The 27,877-nt window shown below is 40.6% G+C and overlaps 1 protein-coding gene and 1 non-coding gene across 2 annotated transcripts in view; one reads left to right on the top strand and one right to left on the bottom strand.

The window, feature by feature from the left end:
• The first annotated feature begins 5,157 nt into the window (after nucleotides 1-5,157).
• The window catches only part of PIR (pirin), a 60,839-nt gene continuing 38,119 nt past the window's right edge, over nucleotides 5,158-27,877 (top strand). Inside the window, exons 1-4 of the mRNA XM_053580380.1 lie at nucleotides 5,158-5,322; nucleotides 7,150-7,280; nucleotides 11,158-11,250; nucleotides 24,523-24,606. Of these exons, the coding sequence (XP_053436355.1) occupies nucleotides 7,185-7,280; nucleotides 11,158-11,250; nucleotides 24,523-24,606 (273 nt within the window). The 5' untranslated portion in view covers nucleotides 5,158-5,322; nucleotides 7,150-7,184. The remainder of the gene's footprint in view (nucleotides 5,323-7,149; nucleotides 7,281-11,157; nucleotides 11,251-24,522; nucleotides 24,607-27,877) is intronic.
• On the bottom strand, nucleotides 23,607-23,714 carry LOC128578729 (U6 spliceosomal RNA). The gene has a single exon (XR_008377864.1). It is a non-coding gene; the product is annotated as a U6 spliceosomal RNA (small nuclear RNA).

Here is a 27,877-nt window from a genome sequence, read left to right as displayed (position 1 = left end):
AAATACAGAAAAGTTAAAAGAAGTCAAAGCACCCAAATATCACCACCTAGATTCCATAATGAACATTTTCTATGTTTCCTTTGCCATATATCTACCCATTTATCCATCTCTCAATTCATGTATTAAACCACCTTATTGTCATTACTATCATTATTATTGTTATTGTTATTTTTTGATGTGTTCAAGGTAAGTTGCAGACATCAGTATAGCTCATCCATAAACACTTCAACGTGCATAACATTAGCTGGAGGTTGATTCAAATTTGTTCTTAATTTTAACTCCAATACATTCCAATACTCTGTGATCTCAAAAGCAGCCTTCATTTAGTCAGAAGACACTTTATAAAAGCTGAAAACTGAGAAAGGTTATCAGGGTAATTGAGGTAAGTGTCAGGGGACTCATTCACCTAAATTTCTCCACTTCCCTGGTTTAGAGATGAATCGGCCTTTCAGAGCTGCGAGTGTTTTGCTTCTGATGGTGTCTAAGAAAGCTCTGTGGCCCGAAAGAGAGGGTCATAAGCTGTCCTTTTCTGGGACACTGCCAAAAACCCACGGGAAAGACAGAGAAAAACATAGTTATAAGTTTCTTTTCTTTTTTTTTTGATAAGCAATTTTTTTTATTAAGTCTAATACACATAGATCATGAATACATTCATGCATATGTGGGGTACAATGTGCTGATTTTTTTGTTTTATACAATCTGATGTGGTTAGATCAAGCCAATCAATATAGCTTTCACTTCATTTACTTGATTATTGTGCCAAAACATCTGTGTTCTACACTTGACAGATTTGACTTGTACCCTTGTCATATACTCCACAGGTGTGGTCCCTCCCTCTGTCAAACCTCCTCCCTCCCCTCCCTTCCCACTCCATTTCTCTACTTCATCCTGGGCTGAATCTCTCCATCTTTTGTGACATGTCCTCTTCCAGGGCCTCTCCCTTGTGTGTCGTGGGCTTCTCCCAGAGTGATCGCCATGATCTCAGGATTATCACTCTTCTTACAGGGCAGCTGGCTTCCAGAAAGCAGGAAGCAGAAGCTGCCAGGCCATTCTACAGCCATGCCCAGAACTGGCACAATGTCACTTCCATTGTATTGCCTGGTCAAAGCAGCCACAAGCTCTGCCTACACTCGGGATGAAGAGAAGTAAACTTCATTTTTGGCGAAGAGGTGTCAAGGTCACATTCAGAAAACAAAGCAGGTGCAATGGGATATACTGTTCAAACCATCTGAGGAAGGTAGACTCTTCCAAAGGATGATAAACAATGGCTCTGGCAAGCAACATGGAGGTGTGAAGATTGCTGTGTCAAACATCTCAGCCAGACTTGTGAGGGGACAGGCATTGGAGGTTTCCCAGAAGAAACTCAGTCTGTAAACTGAGAGCTAAGAGACGAATGGGGATAAACCAGATCAAGGAGAGGGAAAGAAAGTTCCAGACAGGGGCACAGCAAGCCAACAAGAGGGAGCCTGTACATTTGAGAGACTAAAACAAATTCAGCCTAGGAGTGTGCCTGTGTGTGTGTGTCCTTGAGCAAGCCTGTTGCGGGTGAAGCCAGGCCAAGGCAAACCCGGGACTTTATTGAGAAGCCATTGAGGATTTTAAGCAAGTGTTACTACATTTGCCTGTGATTTGGAGAATGGATTGGCCAGTGGCAAGCCTGAAGGCAGGAAGAATGGAGTGGCTATTGGAGATGGACAGCTGTAGTCAAAATGGGGAGGATGGGATGGATTTAAGAGATATTAGGAGTGACAATCCACGGGCTTTCAAGGTATAGGGTATAGGAGTGAGAGAGAAGAGCTCACATTTCAGGCTCAAGCAACTGGCTGAACACTGAGCTATCTGATAAGGAATGCAGAAGCATTTACTAAAGACTGCAAAGTGCTGGACAGAGAGCCCTTTCTTCTGTTTTACTGGGAGACAGTTGCAGATGTAAGTGTAACGATAAGCAATAATACTTTATTATTCCATGGCACTTTTAATGTTCATGGGTATTACATCCTTTGGCTTCCAATCACTGAAGTAAGGTGGGCAGGGTGGCTGTGAGCCCCGCTGATAGTTAAAAAGCCCAGGGAAAAGTCTTTGTTGCGCTATGAACCAGTTCTTTTTTGGTTTGCAGCCAAGGGTAGGTAGCCTACTACCTATTTTTGTATAGCTTGAGGGCTAAGAACGGTTCTTCCATTTTTTAAGTGGTCAGAATTAAAAAAAAAAATTAAAGCATATTTTGTAACTAGTAAAAATTGTATGAATTCCAAATTACATGAATTTCATGAATTCAAATCTCAGGATTCACAATTAAAGTTCCATTGAAATACAACCACATTTGCTATTTATTGCCCCCTCTGCACCGACTGGCTGTCCTGGGCCCCTGAGGCTCCTGTCACCACCTGCTGCGCTAGAAGCCCTGTGTCTTCCTTTCCTAGTCATTTTAGAGCAGCCTCCTCTAGTAGCTTCTTGAGGATGCTATAAACACAGACACGCAAATGTTTCTTTGAAACTCTTATCTTACATCTCTCTGTCTTTTTTCTTCAAGACAAGGTCTCTGATGCCCATAGAAGAATGTGGGCTGGAGTGCAGTGGCCTCAGCCTAGCTCACAGCAACCTCAAGCTCATGGGCTCAAGTGATCCTCTCACCTCAGCCTCCCCCAGTAACCGGGGGCCACAGGCACTCGCCACAACACCCGGCCAGTCTTTCCATTCTCAGCAGAGACTCTTGCTCAGGCTGGTCTCGAACTCCTGAGCCCTAGGGATCCCGCTGCCTTGGCCTCCCAGAGTGCTAGGACCACAGGCCCACCTCACCCAGCCTTAATTTTTATTTTTCAAGAAACAGGGTCTCACTATGTCACCAGGCTGGAGTGTGTCATAGGCATGATCATAGCTCACTGCAACCTCAAACTCAAGTGATCCTCCCACCTCAGCCTCCTGAGTGATCTTTAAGGAAACGATGACAGGATGCAAAGCCTTCACTCTGCAATATCATTTAGGACCCCAATTCCCCTAATTCTACACTGTGCCTTGGTGTCTATGCCTACGACAGTCTCCATCCCCACTTGCCCTAATACCCTTCACACAGGGACCTCTGAGCCTCGGGACTGCATTCAGAGAAGACCTGTCCTTGGGAAACTTCTAGGTACTCATGCTGTAATGTTCTGTTGGTCCTCTGCCTCCCCAGATGAAAGGACAGGCCTTTCATTGCTGGCCCTGTAGGTGGCTCTGGCTGGCACAAAGCAACCCTAACAGTGCACAGCTTGTGAGAAATGGGGCCTGGAGGCAGACTCTCCTCTGTGGCTCCCACAGAGTTCCTGGCAGAGCCTTTTTCTCCTGGTGGAGCCAGGACAGGAGCCAACAGCCACCTGGACTCAGGCCTCTGAAGCCTAAGGTTCAGCTGCCTGACTGGGAGGACAGCCCTCAAATTCTCATTCCCCAATACCAGGCCAGACCAGGAAGAGCCAACCCCTCAGGTAGGAGAAGGGGAGGTTATACAATACAACATCAGGGGTTTTTGAGACTTAGTTAAAATCTGAGAGTAAAAGCTCCTAGATTGGCATAGTACCCAGAATCCAACCTGGAGAGGACTAAAAAATTCCAGAAGCTCTAAAATGCCGAACCTTAGATCTTGGAGTAGTAGACCAGAACTGCTGAATAAAGTTACTGTAGAAGTAGCCTAACATCCATGATCATCATAGTTTCTTTTAATTTTCAAGAGACTGACTGAATAGTAGAAAAAAGTTTTAAGTCAGTATGAAATGGAAATTCTCAGATTCTTCGGACTGTGCACTACCCTGCTCTCCTCTGCTTTAAGCTCCTACACTTTGCTTCCTGAGAGTAGAGTGTTAGATCTGTAAGAGGTAGGCATTTGCATGTTCTTTATTCTTTACTGAATGACAGAGTTTGAAAGCCTATCTCCGAAATGTGTACTATCACAAAAGAAACTCTACAGAAACCCAGGACACTGTTTGGGGTTCCACAAGAGTTCAGAGGCTGCCTGAGTCAACTTCCACTGCCCAGGTTAAGAATAGGGCCTCACACATTGCCACACAGAAAACAGACGTGCACTAAAATACTGTTTATTAATATTTTTCGAGGACTATCAGCTCAAATACACCCACAAGAAAAATACAAATTAAACATACACTGATATGTGGTGTTTCCTGATCAGATTGGCAATACTTTTTTGGAGGGTAATTTGGTGAAAGAAAACATTTCCTTAACTCCCTTAAAATCTACATTTCCCTTTCTCTGGTGATTCCATTTTTTCTTGTCTATGGCTGTTTCCTCGCTGGAGAGGCAGCCTGGAGCGGTCTCCACAGAGAACATATATGCCCTGCAAAGTCAAAGTATTTACTACCTGGTCCTTCACAGACCAGGGTCCTTCGTCTACCCTTTCTCAGAGCCAGGAAATGGGCCTACTAGTGTGTAGAGAACAGAAACCACAGCCGTGACTGCATCTCTGTTCATAATCCTAGCTGTGAGCCAGATCCCCTGCGTGGTTTGTGGGAAAACTGTCCAAGGCCCATGTGCTATATTCCAGCAATAGACAAGTTCTCAACCAATTGTTTCCCCACTAGGGCCTGCCGTGTCTTTAGATAGGAACAAAGATGTCTTGGCCTCTCCCCATTCCCCACAGGCGCCCCCGCCCCCTAACTGGCAAACGGCAGGCCACCTGCGACTTAGGTACGTAACAAACACTTGCATAGTGCTCAGAACGCAACCCGGTCACGTCATAATCACCGCAACCCTATGAAGTTGGTGGTATGATCATCACCACCTCAGTTAACAGAGGGGCAACGTGAAGCTAGGAGGGGCTGAGCCACCTGCCTCGGGTCACACCAAGTGGTGTGCTGGAGGCAGCCCTTGAATCTACGTGGCCAAGCTCCACGGTCTGGGTGAGAAGTAGACCCCAGTTACGGAAGAGCTTCCTACAAGGTTCAGTCTGGGTCTTACCCCAGATCAGAGCCCCCACCTGGGCCGCACCCCCTCCTTGGAGCCCAGTGCACCCCCGAAGTTGCCCGAGCGCCCTTCTTGTCCCCGTGGGAGAGATGCAGGGGCAGGAGCGTCCCGGGAGCGGCACGGGGCGGGGCGAGGACCGCGGCGGCGCCGGCGACGGGAAACAGGGCGTGTCGCCTCCGCTCCGGGCCCCTGACACCCGGCGGCCCGGGCCCCCACGCCCTGACCCTCCAGAGGATGCCGGCCATGAACCGCTGAGTCACCGTGACGCGACTGGCCCGGCGCCCTTCGAACCTGCTGGCCCGGCCTCGCTCGCTCAGGCCGACTCCCGCGTGCCCCGCCGGACGCTGCGGAGGATCCGAACGCCGCAACTATCGCGTGAGTACCGGGCGGCCGGGCTGAGCGGGGTCGGGCGCGCTGGCGGAATCCGGCTTCCCGCGGCCCGCTTTAGCCTCCTGGGGCAGATGACAAGAGATGCTTCAGTCGTTCTTTGAAATTTGGTGAAAGCGGTAGATGGCTTTCCTTTTTGCAAAACAGATCTGTTAAGAACCTCATCGGTTGTTTACAGGAGTAGGATTTAATTGTAGAAGTCTGGAAGGGCCCAGAAATAGTCTAGATGGGGATAAAAATACTTCCTAGTTGCTTTTATATAGGCGATGACAGGCCTGCACTGCTTTGAGCATTAAGTCCATTCCTGTGCCCTACATTCCATCACCCAATAAAAATTTATTGACTACTCTTCGGGCAGGATAGATTTTAGTGTTGGCTTTGACTAAGGGTATTGCCGAGTAGAGTCTGTCTGAATAATAGCCCATAACATTCGCATAGTACCCCCTTGAGGCAGTTATCTGATTACTCCCATTTTATAGATAGGAAGACTGAGGTACAGAGAGCCTCAGGTCATACAACTAGTATGTGGTGAAGCTGAATGCAAACCCAGGCTGCCCAGCTCTGCTTTTTGCAAAAGCATCTGTCTTGGTTTCTGTAGGAATCTTTGAAGGGATTGATTATATTTCATTCGAAGAAGAGATTTAGTTATTGGAGGTGCTGTCTACGGACACTTGAAATGGAGAAGGGATTGATTATATTCATTCTGTGATAGTCCATTGCTTAGAACTTAGACCTCCCAAGAGGAAGGTCTGAGTAATGACTCAACCTGTAGGTCAGCCCTGAAATAGCGGGTGCATGGTCAGGGGCAGCTGGTCCATGACTTGGCTGTGTTCTACAAGACTTTAAGAGAAAGGTCAAGGATTTCTTACCTGAGAAGTGGGCCTTGAACCAGGGACAAATGGGTCTTTGAAATTAATGACCCTCAAAGATCTTTTTAAAAGGCGAAAGATTTATACGATCTGAAGCGAAACCAGAGTATTCTTTTTCAATGTCAAGATCTTTAGCATGTTCCAGTGAGAGTCACAGACCTCTTGTTTTTTCCCTCTGTTCCCTACAGTTGCCCGACAAATTCCCATCCATCAGCTTCCTGGTAGCCCTTAGCTCATGGGATGGCCCTGGGGAGTATGTGGAGGTCGAGAGAGTTTAGTGAGACAAAGCAGATAAAGTACTCATTAGAGGTTTTTAGTAAGTGCCCAGTACAGCTATTACAGTCATGCTTCAATCAAAGAAGGAGATACATTCTGAGGAATGCACTCTGGGTAATTTCACTGTTATGCGAGCAACATGGAGTGCACTTACACACACCTAGATAGACAGACAGTAGAGCCTACCATACTCCTAGGCGGTATGGTATGACCTGTTGCTTGTAGGCTACACACCTGTACACCAGGCGACAGTACTCAATACTGGAGGCAACCACAACACAATGGTAAGTATTTGTGTATCTAAACCTAGAAAAAGTACAAAAAAAATACAGTATTATAATCTTCTGGAACTACTGTCATGTATACATACGATTCATGACTGACCGAAACAGGTCGTTATGTACTCTCATACCAGGTGACTATAGCATTATATTAGATAACAACATAATTGCTGGAGTACTGGTCACCTGGTGAGGACTCATAAACATTCACCATCTTTGTTGTTTTAAATCAGCCAACACAGACCCTGTACATAATAAACCGTCAATACTTGGAGTTGCTACTATTTTGAGAGTCTAATTTTAATATCCTTTATTTTGTAGTCCTTAGATGTTGCTTCTTTTATGACCTCTTTTATATTATCTCCCCGTTTACCTTGCATCTTCTACAGCTGAGCATTTGAACCATCTCATCGTTGACTTTGACATGGGGTCCTCCAAGAAGGTTACTCTCACCTTGCTTAGCCAGGAACAATCTGAAGGGGTTGGAGCCAGAGTCCGCAGAAGCATTGGGAGACCTGAGGTATGCTGATTGGGTGGCTGTTCTTTGCTTTCTTTTCAGAAGGGACTATTGGGACATTGATGATGACTTGAGACTAGGGGGCCAAGGCAGTCATGAGCTGCCTGACCTGTTGGGTGTCTAGATGCAAACTCTAAACTTTGCAATTGGGGCTTCATGCAGATCAGCCCCAGCCCAAAGGGGATTTCTGTAATGTGGCTACAGATATTCTGGACAGAAGGTGCAGCTGAGCTTCATGAAGCGTATCTGATTTTCTCTGCTCTTCCATGTCCTGCCCTGGGCCGATCTGTCTGCCTCAGCATGCACATCACTAAACATGCCCACCTTATAGTCCTCAAGTTTATATGCCCACACTTCAAAGTATCTGGAGTAGCTTTGATTCCCAATTCCAAATGCCCAGGAAAGAGAATCTGCTTGGCTCAGCATGGATTAAGTCTCTACATCTGGCCAATAAGCCATGGCCAGGGATTGGAGTTTTGGAGAGACGGCCCACATTCAACTCTGTAGACTTCAGGTAAGGGGCAGGTATAAATGGGGACTCGCTCTCAGACAGGATGATTGTGAATTAGGGAGAAGTCTTTCAACATTAGTGAATGTTTTCACTTGCATAACATGGGAGACTTGGGATTTGCAGGAAAAAAGTCTGACATACACAGAAAGGTATCAAATGGTGGTCATAGACCAAAGAATATAGCCCCCCAGGACCATGTCATATTTCAAAAACAATTCTTTTAATAAAAGAAGAAATACATTAGGGAAATTGATTCCATTTTGAACAGTAAGGCTAGTTTGCCCCTCTTTTTAAACACTATTTTATTTTCATACTACTTTGTTGCTAGACCTAAGCTTTAATACCACCCATTATACATAAGGGTTACTTTCTCACTTGTAAAAAGTTCATGCCTTTCCTTAGTGAGTGCTGACTTACACTGTTGATGGATTCAACGTTTTTAAAAAATTATTTGTTTTAAATCAACAAATAAAAATTATATGTATTTATGGTGTACAAGATGATGCTTTGATTATATACATTGGAAATGGCTAAATCAAGCTAATTAACATATACATTGCCTCACATCCTTTTTTTTTTTTGTAGTGAGGACACTTAACATCTCTCTTAGTAGGCTCAGCATAGTGGCTCATGCCTGTAATCCCAGCAGTCTCCAAGGCTAAGGAGGGAGGATCCCTTGAGCTCAGGAGTTGGAGATGAACCTGAGCGAGGGTGAGACCCTGTCTCTAGTAAAAATAGAAAAATTAGTCAGGTGTTGTGGTGAGTGCCTGTAGTCCCAGCTACTTGAAAGGTTGAGGGAGGAGGATTGCTTGAGCCCAGGAATTTGAGGTTGCAGTGAGCCAGGCTGATGCCACAGCACTCTAGAGCAACAGAGACTTAGTCTCAGGGGAAAAAAAGAAAACTCTCTTAGTAAATTTCAAGTGTACAATATATTGTTATTTATTATTGTCATCATGTTGTGCAATAGATCTCTTGAGTTTATTCCTTCTATTTAACTAAAACTTGTCCCTTTTGACCAACATCTCTCCATGCCCCACCCCGTCAATGGTAACCACAATTCCATTCTATTCTTTTATGAGTTTGATTTTTTTAGATTCCACACCTTAAGTATGGTCATTCGTATTTGCCTCCCTGTGCCTGGCTTATTTCACCTAGCATAAAGTTGATTGGCCATTGAGTCAGGGGCAGAACTGTCATCTAACTCTCCATCAGCCCCATCAGATTTGCCCCATCTATTCCTTTGTCATTTCTCTTTCCAACACTGGCTTCTTGTTTATCCCAAGATGTCTTTTGAGGTTCATCAAACATTGTTGTCTGAAGGATACACACAAACAGAATTATTCTAACAGTTAAATGCACAGGGGATGTCGGGGAGACGCAGATGGAGATGGTGTCATATTCTAATGGGTTACATCAGCAGCAGAACAATTGGAAAGAATTCTGGGACCCTGAAGACACCATGTTGGGTAGCTAATACTTTAATTAGTCCATCTTCCAGGAATACATCTGAGAATGTCTTAATTGTTTTTGTCTTGTAAACCCCTTTGGCAGTCTAGTAAAACCTAACAAATACTTTTCAAAACAATGTTTTAATATTTTAAAATACATAAAATAAAATACATAAGATTACCAAGGGAAACTTTTATATTGAAATGTGGTTAGCAAAGGTAAAAACTTCGTATTTTAGTAAGTCTACATTGAATAATAAGAATGGGTGGCAGTTCTAATAACTCCCTAATTTCAAAGCTGTGAGGAGCATGAATGATACTTCAGTATACCTACTCACAACTGTAATATAATGTGAAAATGGCTTTGATTTCTGTTGGTGATAAAGTCACAGGTATTAGGAATTTTCTGTGGTTCATTACATTTATAATTGAAAAAAATGTTCAATTTCGGCAATGTATAAAAAAGATAATGTATCATGACCAATATATATTATCTGAAGAGAGCAAATTTGGTTTAATGTTAGAAAATCTATTTATCTAATTTACTACAATTAAGAGATTAAAGGAAAACAAAGCATGTAAGTATCTTAATAGTGAAGAAAAAACTGTCAGAAGAATTAAACATCCATTTATGTTTGACAAAAAGCCCAATAATCTCGTAAACTAGAACTAGAAGGGAAACTCCTTACCTTACGAAGAGACTTGAACAACTTGGTCACCAGGGAAAATTTAAAAAGCAATCTATGTAAGATCAGGGAAGAGACCCGGATGTCTACCTCCATCATTTCAACATTGTTCATCTCAACACTATTCTAACAAAGACAAGAAAAAGAAATAGAAATTGTAAGGATTGAAAAGAATCCCATTATTTGCTACCGAATGGCTGTTACTTGGAATATTACTTCCAAATATACAGTCTCTCCCTCCCTCCCTATGATAGGATTATATACCCCCGTCCATTTTTAGGTACATTCCCCATGAGTCCCACAGGGAGGGATTAGATAGACAACTATGTTTATATTGAGGAAATATTGAGGAAAATGAGTGTTATATAAATGATAATTCTTACCAAATTAATCCATAGATTTAAAGCAATTTCAACCAAAAGACCAACATTTTTATTTATAGAATTTGATAAATTTTCTGCAATTTATGTAGAATAACAAATGGCTAAGAATAAGCAAGACAATCATACTGACGTGCTGGTGACAACTACATCTGTTTCTAATTCTCATTTGAGCTTGAGACTTATCTTCAATAGCCTGCTAGCCTTTGCACAGTGTAATGTACACTGAAGATTAATCATTCTGTTTATACAGAAAATATTTATATAAATACTTCAAACTCAACATGGCCTAAAATGAAGTCACTATGGCTATATTAAGGCAGCTTTTGTTCTTCAAGCACACGGAGCTGTTTTTCTCTTCTTCTACCTGGAATATCCTCCCTTCTCCCCTGTGTACTTGATTAACTCCTACATGGACTTCAAGACCCAGCTTAAGTGTGATTTTCCTGATAGAACCTTCTCTGATCCCACCTGCTCTCATATATCCAAAGTTGTCTTCCTCCAGAGCATTTGTTGTCACATTGATTTTTTTATCTGCTCCTCCGTAAGATTGTTCATCTGTTTAGAATACAGGCTGTATCTTCTTTGAACTTAACTATTTAAGGACATGTTAACTACGTTTGTCAACTCTTTATGCCTCTCATAAAATGTCAACTTACTGACATAATTAGGGAATCCGTGTTGTCTGTGTGTGTGTGTGTGTGTAAAGTGCTCTTCAAAGCAGTTCCTATTGCAAAAAGTTGCTCATTGGCTATGTAGCTTTTGATGAGGCTTGCTGGATTTGTTCATGAGTGTAGCCCCTGGCAGCATGGGTTAAAGGCACATTTAATGTGATGAATTTTATTTTTATTTCAGTTAAAAAATCTAGATCCATTTTTGCTCTTCGATGAATTTAAAGGAGGTAAACCAGGTGGATTTCCTGATCACCCACATCGAGGTTTTGAAACAGTAAGTAAAATAATTGGACTGTGGAAGTATGTGTTTTAAAAGTTGCTCCCACTTCTAATAGAAAATTCTATTTTATTTTTTTAATTTCTAATTTTATTTTTTTAATTATTTTTTATTAAATAATAACTTTGTACATTGATGCATTTATGGGGTTCAGGGTACTGCTTTGATATACAATGTGAAATGTTTACATTGAACTAAGTAACACATCCATCACAATTATACTCATTTCTTAATAGTTTTGAAATGTACCATTGTATCATGCACATTAGGTGAGGTCCCCCCAAATACCCTCCCTCCTCCCATATACCCCCTTCCCTCCCCTCTCCTCTTCCCTCTCCTCTTCCCTTCTACTTTCTGGACTATAGTTATGTTTTGCCCTTCGTATGAGTGTGTAGGTGGTTATATATTGATTTCATAGTAGTATTGAGTACATTGGATACTTTTTTTTTTCCATTCTTGAAATACTTTACTAAGAAGAATATGTTCCAGCTCCATCCAGGTATACATAAAAGATGTGAAATCTCCATCCTTTTTTATGGCTGCATGGTGTACATATACCACAATTTTTTTTTTATATACCACAATTTGTTAATCCATTCATGGGTCGATGGGCACTTGGGCTGTTTCCATGTCTTGGCTATTATGAATTGGGCTGCAATAAACATTCTGGTGCAGATGTCTTTGTTGTGAAATAATTTTTGATCATCTGGGTATATACCTAGTAGAGGAATTATAGGATTGAACAGTAAGTCTACTTGTAGTTCCTTGAGTGTTCTCCAGACTTCTTTCCAAAAAGGTCATATTAGCTAGAAAATTCTATTTTAAAAGCAATGAATAATGGGCTAAAATTAAATTATAAGTTACTGACTTACTACTATAGAATTGTAATATCTATTTTACATAAGGTATACTCAAATTTAAATATTTACTGTTTTTAATATCCTTTAAATTTGTTCCACTGGAGATATTCCTATTTGAGCACTTAATAAGAGCAACAATTGTCTTCCTAAAATATTTTTATAATTAAAATAATTTGTTGGAGATAGAAGAAGCTATTTAAGATGTGATTAAAATAACTTTATATATAAAATCTGTTTCTATACAAGAATTCTCAGAAATGTTTACCTGGTCAATTATATAGTATAAATTGCAAAAGACAATCCAAGAACTATCTGAGTGTTTGTAGTAATTTCTAGAGAATTATAGACTGAAGGGGCCAAAATATAACAGCTTAAAAGGACTTTAAGGATATACATATACAAGTTTAATTATAAAATTTGTAGATTCTGCTGAACACTGATTTCAGTTTTAATTAGATACAGAAATAAAGATGTGTAATACAATATTGGGGCACTTTCAATGATTCCCGTTTTCCATGTATATTCTGGGAAAGCTCAGGGATAGTTACTTCCTAGTTACAAAGTTTGGCCATCTGCTTGGTGAGAACAACTTGTATTCTTAGGAAACAGACCAGGGCTTGTGAAGGCTTAGTGTGTTTGCAGAGTCAGTAAGTGACTAACTAAATATCAATATTTATTGAAGGCTGTTGATATGCAGGTATTGGTGTAGGGTGATCTTTTGTATGCTGGGGTGTGTGCTGTGTGTTGGGGAGTGTGGGTAGAAGATGGAGGGAGGCTAAAGAAGTGTAGGGCGTGATCTCTGCTCCTCTGTGTGCAGACTGGTTAAGAAGGTGAAAAATGGGCAGGGAAAGAGTGCACCACTGCAGTGTAAAAGTGGAATGAACCAAGAAGTTTCTGGAAGCAGGATCGCTATTGTTCGGTATTTCTCCCTTCCTCACATAGCCACTCACTTTCCAGTTCCTGTCTCTGCTAACACATAGAAGGTACTGTGCTTTGCTTTAGAGCAAGAATGAAAGCGATTCTGTTCCCCTACCCTACACTCCTGCTGGATCCTGACCCTATTCCTGGAACACATCTCCCCTCTGCGCTCTTGCTCAACTGCTTCTTGTCTACCCCATCCCATAGCTTCAGTTACCATCTTACTAATCCTTCAGGTCTTTTTAGATATCATTATCTCTGTCAAGTTTTGTAGACGATTCCAAGAGGATGGGTTTCTCCTTCATTTTGTCCCCATAGCATTATATCTTTTAAACCAGTGTCATGTACATTATGGCTTTATGGTGGCCTTGATCTTGCATTAGAGTTGGGAATTACCTCAACCTCCCCCTACACACCCAAAAGGACTGTAAATTGCTTCAGCTGAGATCATGCCACATCATGTGAAGATATTCAGTAACTCGCCTGAATTGATTGGATAATCAAAAGATATGGTTCTTGCTGAAGACAATGACTGCATTAAATAAAACGAATGATGAAGCCCATTTCTTTCATTTCCATCATGGAAAGTGCCTTCTAGCGAGCCTGTTTTATAAGTTGTAAGGTTCTCAATTTCAAACAACTCTGTGAGTATTGGTGTTGGGCTCTCTCTCTCTCTCTCTTTTTTTTTTTGATTAAGAATTGTCCTTAGAACTGTAGTTGCAATTATTTATGGATACTGTATTCACAAATTCACCTACTTGCCAAAATGTGTCTGTAACCCCCAAATCAATACTTGTGGTGCTTCCATGGTAATTCATGGACATGTGCAGAGTGGCAAAAAATCTGAGTTGCTCAGTGTGCACAGTCCCAGCTTAGGTTGAACAGGGAGATGCTCTGCTTTCTTGGTTCAGCTCTGAAAATGTAACCAAGTGTCCTTTCCATGGTCCATTTAGTGGCACGTTTTTCATATTTTTTTGATTTTTGTTGGTGATTTTACTGTTTAAAATGGCTCCCAAGCACAGTACAGCAGTGCCGTCTAGTGTGATGGGCCTTATGCAGAAAATACGTGTATTAGATAAACTTTATTCAGATATGAGTTGGAGGGATGCTGACAATGAGTTTAGTGGTAATCACATTTCCTTACCCTGAGGAGAAGAAAATGTGTAATATAGATACATTAAACACAATGTCTTTAAACAGAAACAAGGATAATACAAGATCATCTATTGGGCTTGAAGGAACCAAATCCTGTATTTCTCCTAAGACCAATGGTTTAGTTATCACTAATCCAGCGATCCTGGTGAATTTATAGTACATAACTATCCCAAATGATGAGATTCGCCTGTATCAGTTTCCCCTAGGAGTGTATGTAAGCTAGGCACTTAACTGCCGCTTAATAATGTGAACTTTAAAAATTTAAAGCCAAGTCAACCAGTAGTCTCTTATCACCTCCTCTCTGCAATATTTTCTGAATTATACAGGCTTGTAAATTTTGAAAATTTTGACTATATGAAGAAGAAAGTTATAATCACCTGTGAACCTGTGATGTTATTATCTTACCATCTAGAAATAGCTGTCATTATTGTTATCCAGTACTTTTTTGCTGGCATCATATTCATGTTTTGTGTCTTCTTTTTACTTAACATTATACTCTTAGCATTTTCCAATATTCTTTAAAAAATTAATTTTTAATGGCATTATTAAGCATTTGCTATGACAGTTGCACCAGTTAATATTACCACAGTGATGTATGAAGGCACCTGTTTTCCCTTGGCATCACTAACATGATGTGTTTACTTGACTTTTCTTATCTTTGCCATTTTGACAAGTGAAAAATAATGCTTTATCATAGTTTAAATTTGCATTTCTCCTATCTGAGTGATATTGATTTTCTTTTCATTTGAAAACATCTGTTCACCATACATATTTATATCTTTGGATTATTTTTTCCTTACTGAGTTGCTGGTATTATTGTTTTGTGGAAACTCTTTATATGTGCATTTTAAGGAAATCAGGCCATTTTTAGTGATAGGAGTTGCATAAATGTTAAGCAGGATTAGGTTTGTTTTACATGCCTTTAAAGGTAAACCTTTGGATACAAAGCATATGTACAAACCAGTAGAAGGAAAAACAATCAGTTAAGCAAAGACAGAATAGGCTCCCTGGATCAAAGTAGTTTTCTTGAACCTGGAGTAATACTATGTATAAGCATGTGCTGAATGTTCATCTAATGAGCCTGTTATCAGGATCAGCATTCCTCACAATAGTCAGTTCTGTGTTAGAGCTCACATTTATCATTTTTAAATAAAAATTAAATTATGCTCTACTAACAAATATAAAATATAATTAATATCATATTTTGAGCACATGCTCACGTTTAGTAATGCATGATAGTAATACATGACCTAAGAAATGTCAAGAATATTGTTCTATGAAATTCTTATTATCTCAAGTGTGGCCCAAGAAGCACAGTGGTATCTCCTGTAATCTCACACTGCACCTCAGAGCTACTGAATTAGAATCTGCATTTCAACATCATCGAGTGAGTGATATAAACATTAAAGTTTGAGAAATGCTGGTCTAGATGACCTTCCAAGCCGGAAGTATTATGGTTCTATGAGATCAGAGTGAGAACTTGATTTTACTAATGGCTAATCATTTTTTTAAATTTAATGATTAGGTTTGGATCACTATATATTTTTTGTTAAAAACTTGCCCATAAATTGAGGAAGAAGGCATAACCCGGAGAAGGAGGCCCACGTAGCTGGTGGTCACAAGACAAAGGGAGAAATGCATTCAGGGTTTCCTGCCTGAAGTTTGGACTCTGGGGAGGATTGTTTTCAAAAGCCCTGAGTGGTAAAGGGTGAACAATTTTGTAGTTACTCTATTTCTGATCAGGCTCTATATTGTGACGTGTTTGGGGCAAGTATAAAAGATCAGAAACAAAGAACAATCTGAAAATTATGCAAACCTTGCCAAAGATTAGCTTGAAAAGGAGGTACTTAGAGTTTAGGCATTTTTGATGACCCTTTCACTTGCCCTGAGGAGAAGAAAATGTGTTTTGTGCCTTTCAAAATCACCCTTAAATGATAGTGTTGGAATTCTCCAGGTTTTAGCATTGAAAGTCTTGTGACCCTGGAGCACCTCAGTCCTGAGCAAACTGGGATGGTAGGTCACTCCTGCTTAAGGAAATTTAAGAACTGTTATGAGTAAACCATTCTTCCTGTTTTGCAGGGACATTTTAGGATAGTCTTGTCCCTTATGTTCTTAATTAGGCTGAGAAATGTTTTTAAAGGTTTTCCACTACAAGCCTCAGCAAGTTCTTTGATTTTGTTCTAGAGAACAAAACCACCCTGTTTCCAAGGGCGTACCCATCAGAAAAACCACACTCACATTCACTGGTTGGTAGCCGGCAGCGTCTGCATGCAAGGCCTGAACAATGTCCCAGAGAGGAAAGGAAGGTCCTGGTGATTCACACGTAAAACTTATGACCGGATTCAAACCTTACATTTCCCACACAGCCTTTTCTCTGGCTTTCCGTGTACCACTTTGAAAAGCAAACCATGCCATCAGGGCTGAATTGAAAATGGAAAGAAAAGGCTTGATTAAATTCAACATCTATTTTTGAAAACTGGGAAAGAATACTTTTTCAATGTGATAAAGACTCTATTGTCAATGACCATCATATGTCATATTGAACACTGAGATATTAACCATCTTCCAATTATTAAAAACAAGACAAGACTGTCTTTGACCATCACAATTGAATATGCTTCTGGAAACTTTGAAGCTATTGATAAATAAAAATTAAAGCTTTTGGAAAGGAAAAGGAAAATTATTTACTTACAGGTAATATGATAAATAGAAGAAGTGGCCAAATCTGGCTTTGGTTGTTGACATGATTGGAGGAGGGAGAGGGCTTGGGATTTGTCCTGAAGTCATGATTGATTATGGGGCATCACATGAATCTTAGCATGTGTGGCAATTTGGCATGATTCAGAGGTGAAGCTAGAAGATTATAGGAAGGAAGCTAAAGTCACCTCCACCCCTAAAACAACCCTTGGCACCACCATACTAAGAATGTCAGGCAAAACCTCTTAGTAAGTGGCTGAATATAAAATAACTATAAAAATTAATTACTTTCCTGCGTTGAAGCAATAATCAGATGTAATGGTTTGGAAAAACACCCTATTGATGATAGCCATACTAACTCCATATAATTCCTGAGAAAAAAGTCACTCTTTTTGCTTCTATAAATGTAATGATTTTCTGGAGGAAAAAAAAAAAACCTACCCAAGGAAAGAAGAAAGACTTATTATACAAGTGTTTATTTTGGTGCATTTTTAAAAAGAAACAAAGCATTCATAATAACAGTGGAACAATTATATATCTGTAAAAATTATACATAAGGAAGTTATTATGTATCTGGAAGATGCAGTATTACACAGCATTATTTATAAAGACAAAAATTATGAGCAAATTAAATGTTCATCAGTCATGGATTGTTTAAATTGGAGTTTTCAATCTCCCCAACTATTGACCTTTTGGAGGCTAATTCTTCGCTGTAGGGGCTGTGTGTGTATTGTCAGATGTTAGGCAGTCTCCCTGGTCTCCACCTGCTAGATGACAACTGCATTCCCCTACCCCAGGTTATAACAATAAAAAATGTCTGCACACATTGCCAACTAGGGGTGGGGGTAGGGATAAAATCACCCCTAGTTGAGAACCAGTAGTTTAAACACATGTGTCTAATTCAATGGCCTACTGCACAGCCCATAATAATGACACAGCTTGACATGTTGTAATATAGAACAATCTCTGATATTTGCAAAGTGACAGAGACAAGGTACTGAATTGTGGTATAATGTAGGATTTGTGTTAAGAGCAAAAACTACATCTTTATTCTTCTTAAATGGCATATTATCAACCATTATTGTGGGAAAGTGGGCTAGTTTAATGAATACTTTCATAGACTACATTGATGCAAAGAAAATAAAATTTAAATGTACATGTTACAGTACCAAAAGGAGATGATACTTAGAGACAAAATTAACACATAACAGGTACAAATGTATATTCACAAAGCTTTTAAAAAGGTTAATGGTTTTTAGTATATTCATAAGATTGTGCAAACTTCACTATTGATTCCAGAACATTTTCATCACCCCCAAAAGTAAGCCTGTACCCATTATCAGTTGCTCCCCATCTTTGCTCTAGCCCCTAGTAGCCACACTTTTTGTCTGTCTGGATTTGTCTATTCTGAACGTTTTATATAAAAAGAATCATATGGTATGTGAACGTTTGCATTTGGATTCTTTCACTTACCATATGTTTTCAAGGTTCCTGCATGTTTCCCGTGTATCAGTACTTCATCCCTTTCTGTTCTATTGTATGGATAGATCACATTTTGTTTATCCATTCATCTGTTGGCTTCCACTCACACCTTTATTCTTGGGTATGCCTGGATGTTTGTGAAAAAGAACTCAAGAAACTGGTAACACTACTTTTAGGGACGGTTACTGGGCGACAAAGAGGAAGGTTGGGCAAGATTGTTAATTTCCATTGTAATTCTCTTTTTCTCTGTACCCTTGTAATCTTGAAATAATTTGTTCATTATTTAAGAAATTGATGTTTTTAAAATTCCTTCTTTACATGCTAGCCCTTTGGAGGTTAAAGGTAAACCATGCTGTCATGGATAGTAAATGATCCATGATTACTTTCTTTCTAGGAACTCTTGCTGAGGCCTCCTACTTGAGTTTGTGCTCTCTAGATGACATGGATCTGGTTTGGGTTCTATTCCAGTAAACAGATAAACTAATATTAGTAATCTATGCCAATATAATGGAAAGGGTGATCTGCAGACCATTAGAACATTCACAAAATTTAAAAGAGGACTTCAAATCAAAAGTATAACTTTCTTCTCTACAACATATTTTCTAGGCAAAAGGAAATTAAAATAGTGTATGCACGCCTGAGTTTAGAAGTGGAGGCAGAGGAGTTTGGCTGTATATGGAAGTTAGAAAATGATTAAGGAGGAATGAGAGAGCCCCAGTTGAAGAAATTTCACCTTCTGATGGAGAAGGTATCCCTTCTAACAAAAAGGTCTGGGAGGGCTTTAGGGGAAATTTGGCCATTTAGCAAGGCCATAAGGAATAAGTGAGATTTGACTCTGGAAAGTGGAGGTGAAGGTGAAGGACACGGTATGGGGATATAGTAGAACAGTGAGTGGTCTAGCAGGGCTTAAAAATTGAATGTCAGGGCAAGAGGTTGGGGGGCATAATGGGATCTAAAGCTGTAGGTTGGGGAAGGCCTTCGAAGCTTGCTCACTACTTATGCATAAATGACTAGTATTTTACATCCTGCAACTCTTAAAAAGTTAACACATTTTTGTTAAAGTGGAACCATCTTTAGCCTAGCATTGAGCTTTTTGTAGAATACTATCTATGCCTGGGTCACTTTGCGATTTCTGCCGTCAGTTTTGATTGTCACAACTGGGGGCTGCTACTGCCATCTAGTGGGTAGAAGACAGGAATGCTGCTCAACTTACTCGTTCACAGGACAGTTCCCATAGCAAAGACTTAAACCCTGCTCTGTGTCAGCAAGCATAGGTCACCAGAGGGAAAGCCGCAGTTTAACTGAAATATTCTTTAAAAGTAGTCCAAATAAATTCCCACCACCCCATCCACACCACATTAAGATTATACACAAAACTCATTCATGTCTTAGAGGCTACAATGCTAGAGTTCTTGAGTAGAAAAATTGGGGGGTGGATGGGAGAGATGTATAAAGACTATAAGCCAGTCACTAAAACATGATTTTATGACACCAAGTATAAGATGATACTTTTCAAGTGAGACTAAAAATAAGTTCAAACTATATTCACATAGATCATAGAGCAGACATAGAGCAAAGCCACTTTGAAGTTATCCAACCAACAGACTTTTAAAATAAAAGGCCTGACCACACAGGATTAAGCCCAAAGGACATTTTCCATGTAATAATACTAACTACTATTTTATGGGAAGGGTCATGGGTTTATGCATTACCTCTAAGCCTCACACCGACCTTGGAAAGTGGGAATTGTTATCCCCCCATTTTACAGGTGAAGAAACTAAGGTTCAAAGAGGTGGTGACTTGCCCCAATCACACAGCCCAAGCAGAACAGGATTTGGTGGGTCCATCTGGACAGACCCGCACTATCCACTTTTTAATGCAATCCTTTCTTTCTCTACACCTGATATTCACTCAATACACTTATACATTCAGATAATTACAAGATTTTTAATACTATTAGGAATGAGATTCCAGGGGTGACCTAGAGCCCAGAACTGTGAACAACCCATACTCCTGCTGCTGCTCACTTACTGTGAGACCTGATGCTTTCATGGTCCAGGGATCCAGATTTTCCTACCTGTGAATGCAAAATAATGCTCCCACTTATACTCTGGACTTCCAGTATAATGAGGAAATGGATAGATTGATTGTACCTAGCTACTAAAGGATAATCATTTATCTTCTTAAAGCTGTAAAGAAACTGTTCATGATCTTGTAATAACATGATAATTAAATTCATACTTTAATCATTTATGATGTTTTATTACAATCTAAAACATTTTTTTATCTCCCATATACTCTTTTGCTGCACCCCAGCTTTGTAGCAAAATTTCATTCTTTTAAGGTTCACCTGGGAGGATGCCTCCTCCATGAATCACTCCTTCATCCTCCAGATTCTTCATCAGAATCAATCTTTCTTCTGTGTTTCCACTGGGCTTGCTTGTACTTCTCTTTGGCTTTCAATCTCTTGCCTGTATATTTTAGTAGTTCATGCCCTGCTAGAGTGATAGCTGCCTGCGGGTAAGCAAGGAACGATCCCTGTGTTCCTTCTATGGGATTCCTAACTTCCTGTTTGTAAGTTTGTGATGTCATTTTCCCTTGTGTGGGCCAAAATGAAAGAAAATGTGTGTGTGTGTGTGTGTGAGAGAGAGAGAAGTGCGGGGGGGGGGGAGGCGGGAGAGCACCCACATAAAATAGTGTGCCTTTTTAAGAGATAAGTTTATTTTATTTAATAGATTGATCTTTATTTCTCCTTTTCTAGTTATCAAAATGGCCTTTCCTTTATGAAATGATGATCATAATAGATGATTTTTCCCTTCTACAATCTGAATGTAAAAGTTGGCACAGACCCCTGTCCCATTGAGAAGCATACAATAGAGTACTTTACCAGTACTGTTCAAAATTAGCTCATGAAAAACAAGAAAAACGTTAGAAACTGTCACAGATGGAGGAAACCAAGGAGACAGGATGACAAGGATTCTGGAGCAAGCAAAGAACTTTAATAGAAAAACTGGCAAAAGTCACATAAGTGTATACTTTAGTTACTAGTAATGTATCAATGTTGGTTTCTTAGTGTTGACAAATGTACTAAGGTTATGTAATACGTTAATGGTAGGAGAGGCTGGGTGTACGAGCTTTACAACCTTTCTATAAATCTAAAATTATTCTGAAATCAAAATTTTATTGAGACAAAAGGAAGACAAAAAATTGGCATCCCTGTCTAAGACTCCTTTATTGTAAAATGTTTTATTACTTCTTGAAGTCCCAAATCCTGGGACTGTGGCCCCATAACATCCAATACAGTGAATATTAAAAGTCTGAGAATTAAATCTCTATAGTGAATGGAGTCACGGAATCATAATGATGTATACATAAAAAGGTGGCGCCTGTGGCTCAGTGAGTAGGGCACCGGCCCCATATGCCGAGGGTGGCGGGTTCAAACCCAGCCCCGGCCAAACTGCAACAAAAAAATAGCCGGGCGTTGTGGCGGGCACCTGTAGTCCCAGCTACTCGGGAGGCTGAGACAAGAGAATCGCGTAAGCCCAGGAGTTGGAGGTTGCTGTGAGCCGTGTGACGCCACGGCACTCTACCGAGGGCGGTACAGTGAGACTCTGTCTCTACAAAAAAAAAAAAAAAAAAAAAGGTGAACTTTTAATACATTAAAACAAAAAGGAAAATTGACATGAGTCCCTCAAACCTACCCCTCGGTAACAGCCCTGTGAGCCCTGCCCCTGCCCAAGAGCACATGTGCAAATGAGCGTTTTTCAGCCACTTCATTCTTAAGCATCTGTCTTGACAACTTTTTCAAGTGGAGACTGTGCACTGCAAAGTAGCTGGTCCCTGAATGACTAGATGGCAGATACCACACTGCCACAGTCTTTAATTAGAGACAGCATGCGTGTGCTACAAGACATATTTAGTAGTCAGTAACTCTGTTGGCAAGAAAGACATATACCTGGTTTGGTGAGGTCTGATAATAGCAAATGAGTGTGTGCACACACCATTTGGGACAGCAGAGGGCTCTCTTGAGCAGCAATACTTAGAGCAACCCAGTCACATCAAGCATGTAGTATTTGCATTGCATCCCCTAGGTGCAGGTGGATCGATCACTTTTTTGGTGGAAATTTGAGTAGTCACAGATGTTGGCAAACCATTTTCTCCCTTTAATACATGCATAACATAGAAAATAAAACCATGGAAGCCAGCACCTTGAACACAGTTTTACAGGGTATAGGTGGTGCCAGTTAAGAAGTTGAGCTGCTGATTACCTGGGGACTCAGGAAGAGTTTGTCTGAAGAGGTTCTTCAAAAAGTTGAATCATGATTTGGGTTTGAGCAGGAAGGGGCCTTTCCTGGCCCCAGGGCTCTCGAGGCAGCTGGAAAGTTCTAAGAGAGCCTGCAATTCACTTCACCTGAGTAGTTAGGTTTGGGAATATGATCGTCACAGAACCTTGATGTGAATGTCAGAAATTTTAATCAGAGTGAAAAGAAGATAAGTAAATTTGGGAGACTTTTGGGAACCGAGAGCAACATAAAAAACATTAATAAGAGGAAAGTATGTCAGTTATTCTTTTCTTTGTAGTGAGATGTTGTTGAGTAGAACTCTTGATTATCCATAGCAAAGAAAGATCCCATGGCCACATCATTTTGGGACCCTGACACTCTGAATCAGTCCATCACCCACTTCCCTTAGCCCAGGAATCAGAAGGCTTGTTTTCAGCTTTGTATACAATAGCAGAAGGACCTTTTCCTTGCCTGAGATAGCCAGTTTGCCTGAAGCCTTCAAAGCCAGCAGAGTCCTTGTCACCTGTGTGAAAAGCCTGGCAGTCCTGGCTGCTGTTGCAGTTCACATTAGGGGTCTCCTTTGAAGCAAGCACTGTGCTGGTGACACTCATTACTGCCGGTATGACCTTGGCATTTGCAGGGCAGTATGGGAGGGTGAAAATTGTTTTTTAAAAATATATTTTGGGGTTCATTGAGGGTACAAAGAATTAGGTTACACTAATTGCATTTGTTAGGTAAAGTCCATCTTATAATTGTGTCCTGCCCCAAAGAGGTGTGCCATACACTGTGACCCCCCCCACCTCCCCTCTCCCTGCTCCCTCGTTCCCCTGCCCCCCGCCTTGAATTTTTCTCTTATGAGAGTATGTATTAGATCGTCTACTGGTTTCATATTAGAATCGAGTACATTGGATTCTTGCTTCTCCATTCTTGTGATACTTTACTAAGAATATGTTCCAACAAAAATATGGAATGCTTTACGAATTTGCATGTCATCCTTGCACAGCGACCATGCTAATCTTCTCTGTTTTTGTGCCAATTTTAGTATAAGTGCTGCTGAAGAAAGCACATGAAAATAGTTTTATTCTCAGACAGAAAATGTTGATTTAGATACCTGCTCTGCTGTTATTAGCAGTGTAAATTTAATCCCACTAAGCCACAATGTTCGTATCAATAATATGTAGGTAATACTGTATTTCCAAGGTCATGTGCTTTGTACATGCCAAAATGCAGTGTAAATACAAGATGCTATTCATTTGGCAAATCTTTAGTGCCAGCTGTATGCTAGGCATTGTTGTAGATGAGTAAAAGAAACAAGTTCCTGCCATCAGGAGGGCTACATTCTCTGAGTGAAGACAGACAACAAATGTGAAACTTAAAGACAAAAGAGCCAAAGGACAACGACAAACAGATATAATTGACAAGTAAAAATTGTATGTAGTCAAAGTGGACAATATGATATTTTAATATAAGCATACATTGTGGAATCAATTAACATAGCCCTCACCTCTCATGGTTACCTTTGTGTGTGTGTGTAGTAAGTTTCAAGTATACAGTACATTAGTATTAACTCTAGTCACCATGCTAAACATTGGGTCTCCAGAATGTACTCATGTTGAAACACCTTTTCACGTAGCTGTTGGCCACTTACATGTCTTCCTTGGAAAAATGTCTATTCGGGTTCTTTGCTCATTTTTTTAACTGTAAAGGCAACCCACAGAATGGGAAAAAGTATTTGCAAACTATATTATCCAAGTAGAGGTTAATCTTCAAAATATATAAGGAACTCATACAAGTTAATAACAACAACCCCCCACCCCCCGTGGCCCCATTAAAAAAATGGGCAAAGGACCTATTTTTCGTTTGTTTTTTTAAAGGTGTCTTACCTCCTGGACGGGGGCAGCATGGCTCATGAAGACTTCTGTGGACATGTTGGTAAAATGGACCCTGGAGATCTACAGGTATGGCCAAGGACAAGTGTATGCTTGGCCCCGCCTACTTCTCCATACAGGTGCCCTTTCTACCCTCTTTCTATTATGTCCTTGATCTTTCTTTCCTTTTCTACAGATCCTTCTACGCAGCCTGGAAACCCACACAGTCTCTCATATTCCTGTCACATTTTCCTCAACCCTTCGATCACTTCTTAGTTCCCAGCCATCTTTTTTTCTTACATTTCTCATGTCTCAACTTCATCTTCTGTTTTGTCCCTCCCTCACTGAAATTAGGGTTAACTTCTCCACACGCTCCTTCTAAACCTTTACTGGAAGCTATTTGGGTAATGATCATATGTGATGTCCCAATTGGCAAATTCAGAGACCATTTCCGTCTTCATCGTTCTAGACTTCTCTGCTGCATCTGAGCCACTTTACTATTTGTCTTCCAAGTCATTTGCAGGGCTAAGTGTTGTCACTTAAGACAATGACCCAAACCCCTCCACCAATCTAGTTTTGTCTGAGATGTGTTACAATTAAAATCCTCTAAAATGTTTAGGTTGTCTTTTCCAGTTTTGTAAGGGTGGCAAAAATGTATACATATTTTAAGAAAAGAAAAAAATTGTATTCAAATAGTAATACTCAATATATATCAATAACAAAAGGTGAATGCAAGTATGTTGAGGACTTCTTGTGATTGCTGAAGTCAACTGTGACTTGTATCACAAATAAAATACAGTCTTTTCCTTTCTTAAAATCTGTATACATGTTTTAGCACCCCTGTGTATAAATACACGCACACACATACACACACATATATTGGAATGCTAATTGCACATATTGGAATCATGTTGTTTGAAACACGTTCATTGAATTTAAAGACAAAAAAGCAAAAGGACAGAGTTGTGATGAACAGTCAAGAGTAAACCTCTCACTGGAGCAGAACATGATAGACTGCCTACAAAGGTAGACATGATGACTGGACACGTCCTGATCATGGTAGTCAGTGGTGACTTCTGCAATCCATACCATGTGTGAGGTGCTGGTCAACACTTCCTCTGTTGTTATACAGGAAGTTCCTGAGTTATACACGTCTGACTTAAGTACAACTTGCACTTATGAATGGAGGCTATTACCATAAGTCCCTGAGTTACAAACATCTGACTAATCAACCCTGCAAAATGATAGCCCTGCTGGCTGTAGCCCGTGGGGCACGACTTCTACTTGTGCATAGAGGCTATTACAAGTAATAGGTAATGCACCTGTTACATCTTACATATGAATTCAACCTAAGAACAAGCCTATAGAACCTATTTTGTTTGTAACTCAGGGACTGCTTGCAATTTCACATTTGATTAGGATGATGATTGCAGAGTACCTTTCGATTTACTCAGCATTTTTATATCATGATCTCTTTGAGATAAGTATTATCCTTATCTTATTTTTAAAACTAGGGAATGGGGGATTTAAAGCTGTTTAAAAAAAGATGCCATAGCCTCAGAGCTAGTAAGTGAGGTGGGCCATTTCAAGAAAGATAATTGGCAAACTAGCTTATATCTAAAAACGATAATCAAGGTATTGAAGATACAAAGAAAGCTTTTAATGGAACAGGAAAATGCCTAAAAATTGGAGGATGTCTTTGAAGGACACCAGTAGCTATCATTAGACAGAAGAAAGGCAGCACAAGAGTTTAGATCTATTTTATATTGTAGAGCAGGGTCAGCACATTTTGTCTATAGTGGCCAAATAGGCTTTGGGGGCCATGTGGTCTCTGTTGCAACTTCTCAACCCTGTCATTGATATCATGAAAGCAGCCACAGATAGCATGTCAATGAATGGGCATGTCTGTGTTTCAGCAAATCTTTACAAAAACAGGTGGCAAACTGTATCGGGCCCTTAGACTGTAGTTTGCCAACTGCTACACCAGAAGGTTTAACAAGCCTTTTCAAATAGGAGCAGAAACCTATTTAGACTTAATGAAAGGAAGAAATGTCTAAAATATGCATTGATCTTTCCAATCTTTGAAAATGCTGCTCATTCTTGTCTCAAAGTCTCGTTTTACATGCTGTTGTTGCCTTTGTACAGAATCCTCTTCCTCTTCCCCTTCCCCTGGTCAGTTCTTACTCCCTGTTTGGATCTCAGCCTGAAGGTTGCACCCTCAGGTAAGCTGCCTTGAACTGGGCAGGCCACTTCACGTACTCACAGAACACTGTCATTCCTCACAGCACCAAGCACAATCGTCATGGCAGTCATTATTTGTGTGATTGTTCATGTAAGGATTTTTCTCTCCATGAGGGCTCTGTGGAAGGTGCTGTTTGGAGCCTACTTCCCAGCCCCTTGGCCCACCTCTGAGTTCAGGGGGTGATGGTTTCCATATGTGCACATAGCATCTCATGTCAAGTGCTGATTCTTTGTCCGAGGACTGTCTGCAGCCCAGGTGCTGGGTGGCCTAGATATGCGTGGGATTTAACACTCCTAGGGGGGGATTCCTGGTCAGTGAGAGATGGGACTCAGAGTCTAAATGCCCCATCTTCCCTTCTCCTCTGTGTAACAATTCTAAAGTGCATCTACCTTGCTTCCCAGTGGAATTGAGCCCCAGCTGTCCACAAGTGAAATCTGCTTATTCACGCTCCTCTTTAGCTTTTGAAATCTGCTATTTACGCTCCTCTTTAGCTTTCTCCCTTGCCTGTCTCACTGTCCCCTACTCCCTTGTGCTTTCAGCATCACTTTCCTAATAGACTACCTGCTCTGAAGTCCTTGTCTTGGGATCTTCTGTGGAAGAACCCAAGCTAAGAAGGCAGGATACACATCTAACGTGTTCCGTCCTCATCCCCAGATTCTGAGATTAGTGTCCAGGACTGGCCTCCTACTCCACTCTTAATAAAGAAATAGATGACCACTTGAAGAATATGCAGAACACTAGAGGCAATAAATTTTTCTCTAAGTAGTAAGGACTCCATTACTGGGATGGAGTAAGCAGAGAGGCAAGTCGGCTGTCCACAGCATAGTGGCTACCGGAGGCCTCCAAAAGTGGATTTAGGCCCATACGTAATCCTCCAGCTGCTGAGAATACTGGCTGCCGAGGCTCACAGCTGCATCCCTCCCTGGGACCAGCCCTCTGTAGCAGGGAATTGTCCCTCCCAAAGTTGTGCTTTCTCCTTGGGGGTGGCTCACAGTGAGTGGCTTGGTGATGTAGAGGGAGGGGCAAAAACTTGGCCACCTTGCCTTAAGTCGGGACAATTCTGAAGATTCATCCCAATTCCATGGCTCCCCTCAGATTGGCTGAAGCCTCTGCTATAAC

This window comes from Nycticebus coucang, chromosome X (genome assembly GCF_027406575.1).
Source record: "Nycticebus coucang isolate mNycCou1 chromosome X, mNycCou1.pri, whole genome shotgun sequence".
NCBI classification, from domain to species: domain Eukaryota; kingdom Metazoa; phylum Chordata; class Mammalia; order Primates; family Lorisidae; genus Nycticebus; species Nycticebus coucang.
Note: the sequence above shows the minus strand (reverse complement) of the source record. Positions and strands in the feature narration are given on the sequence as shown.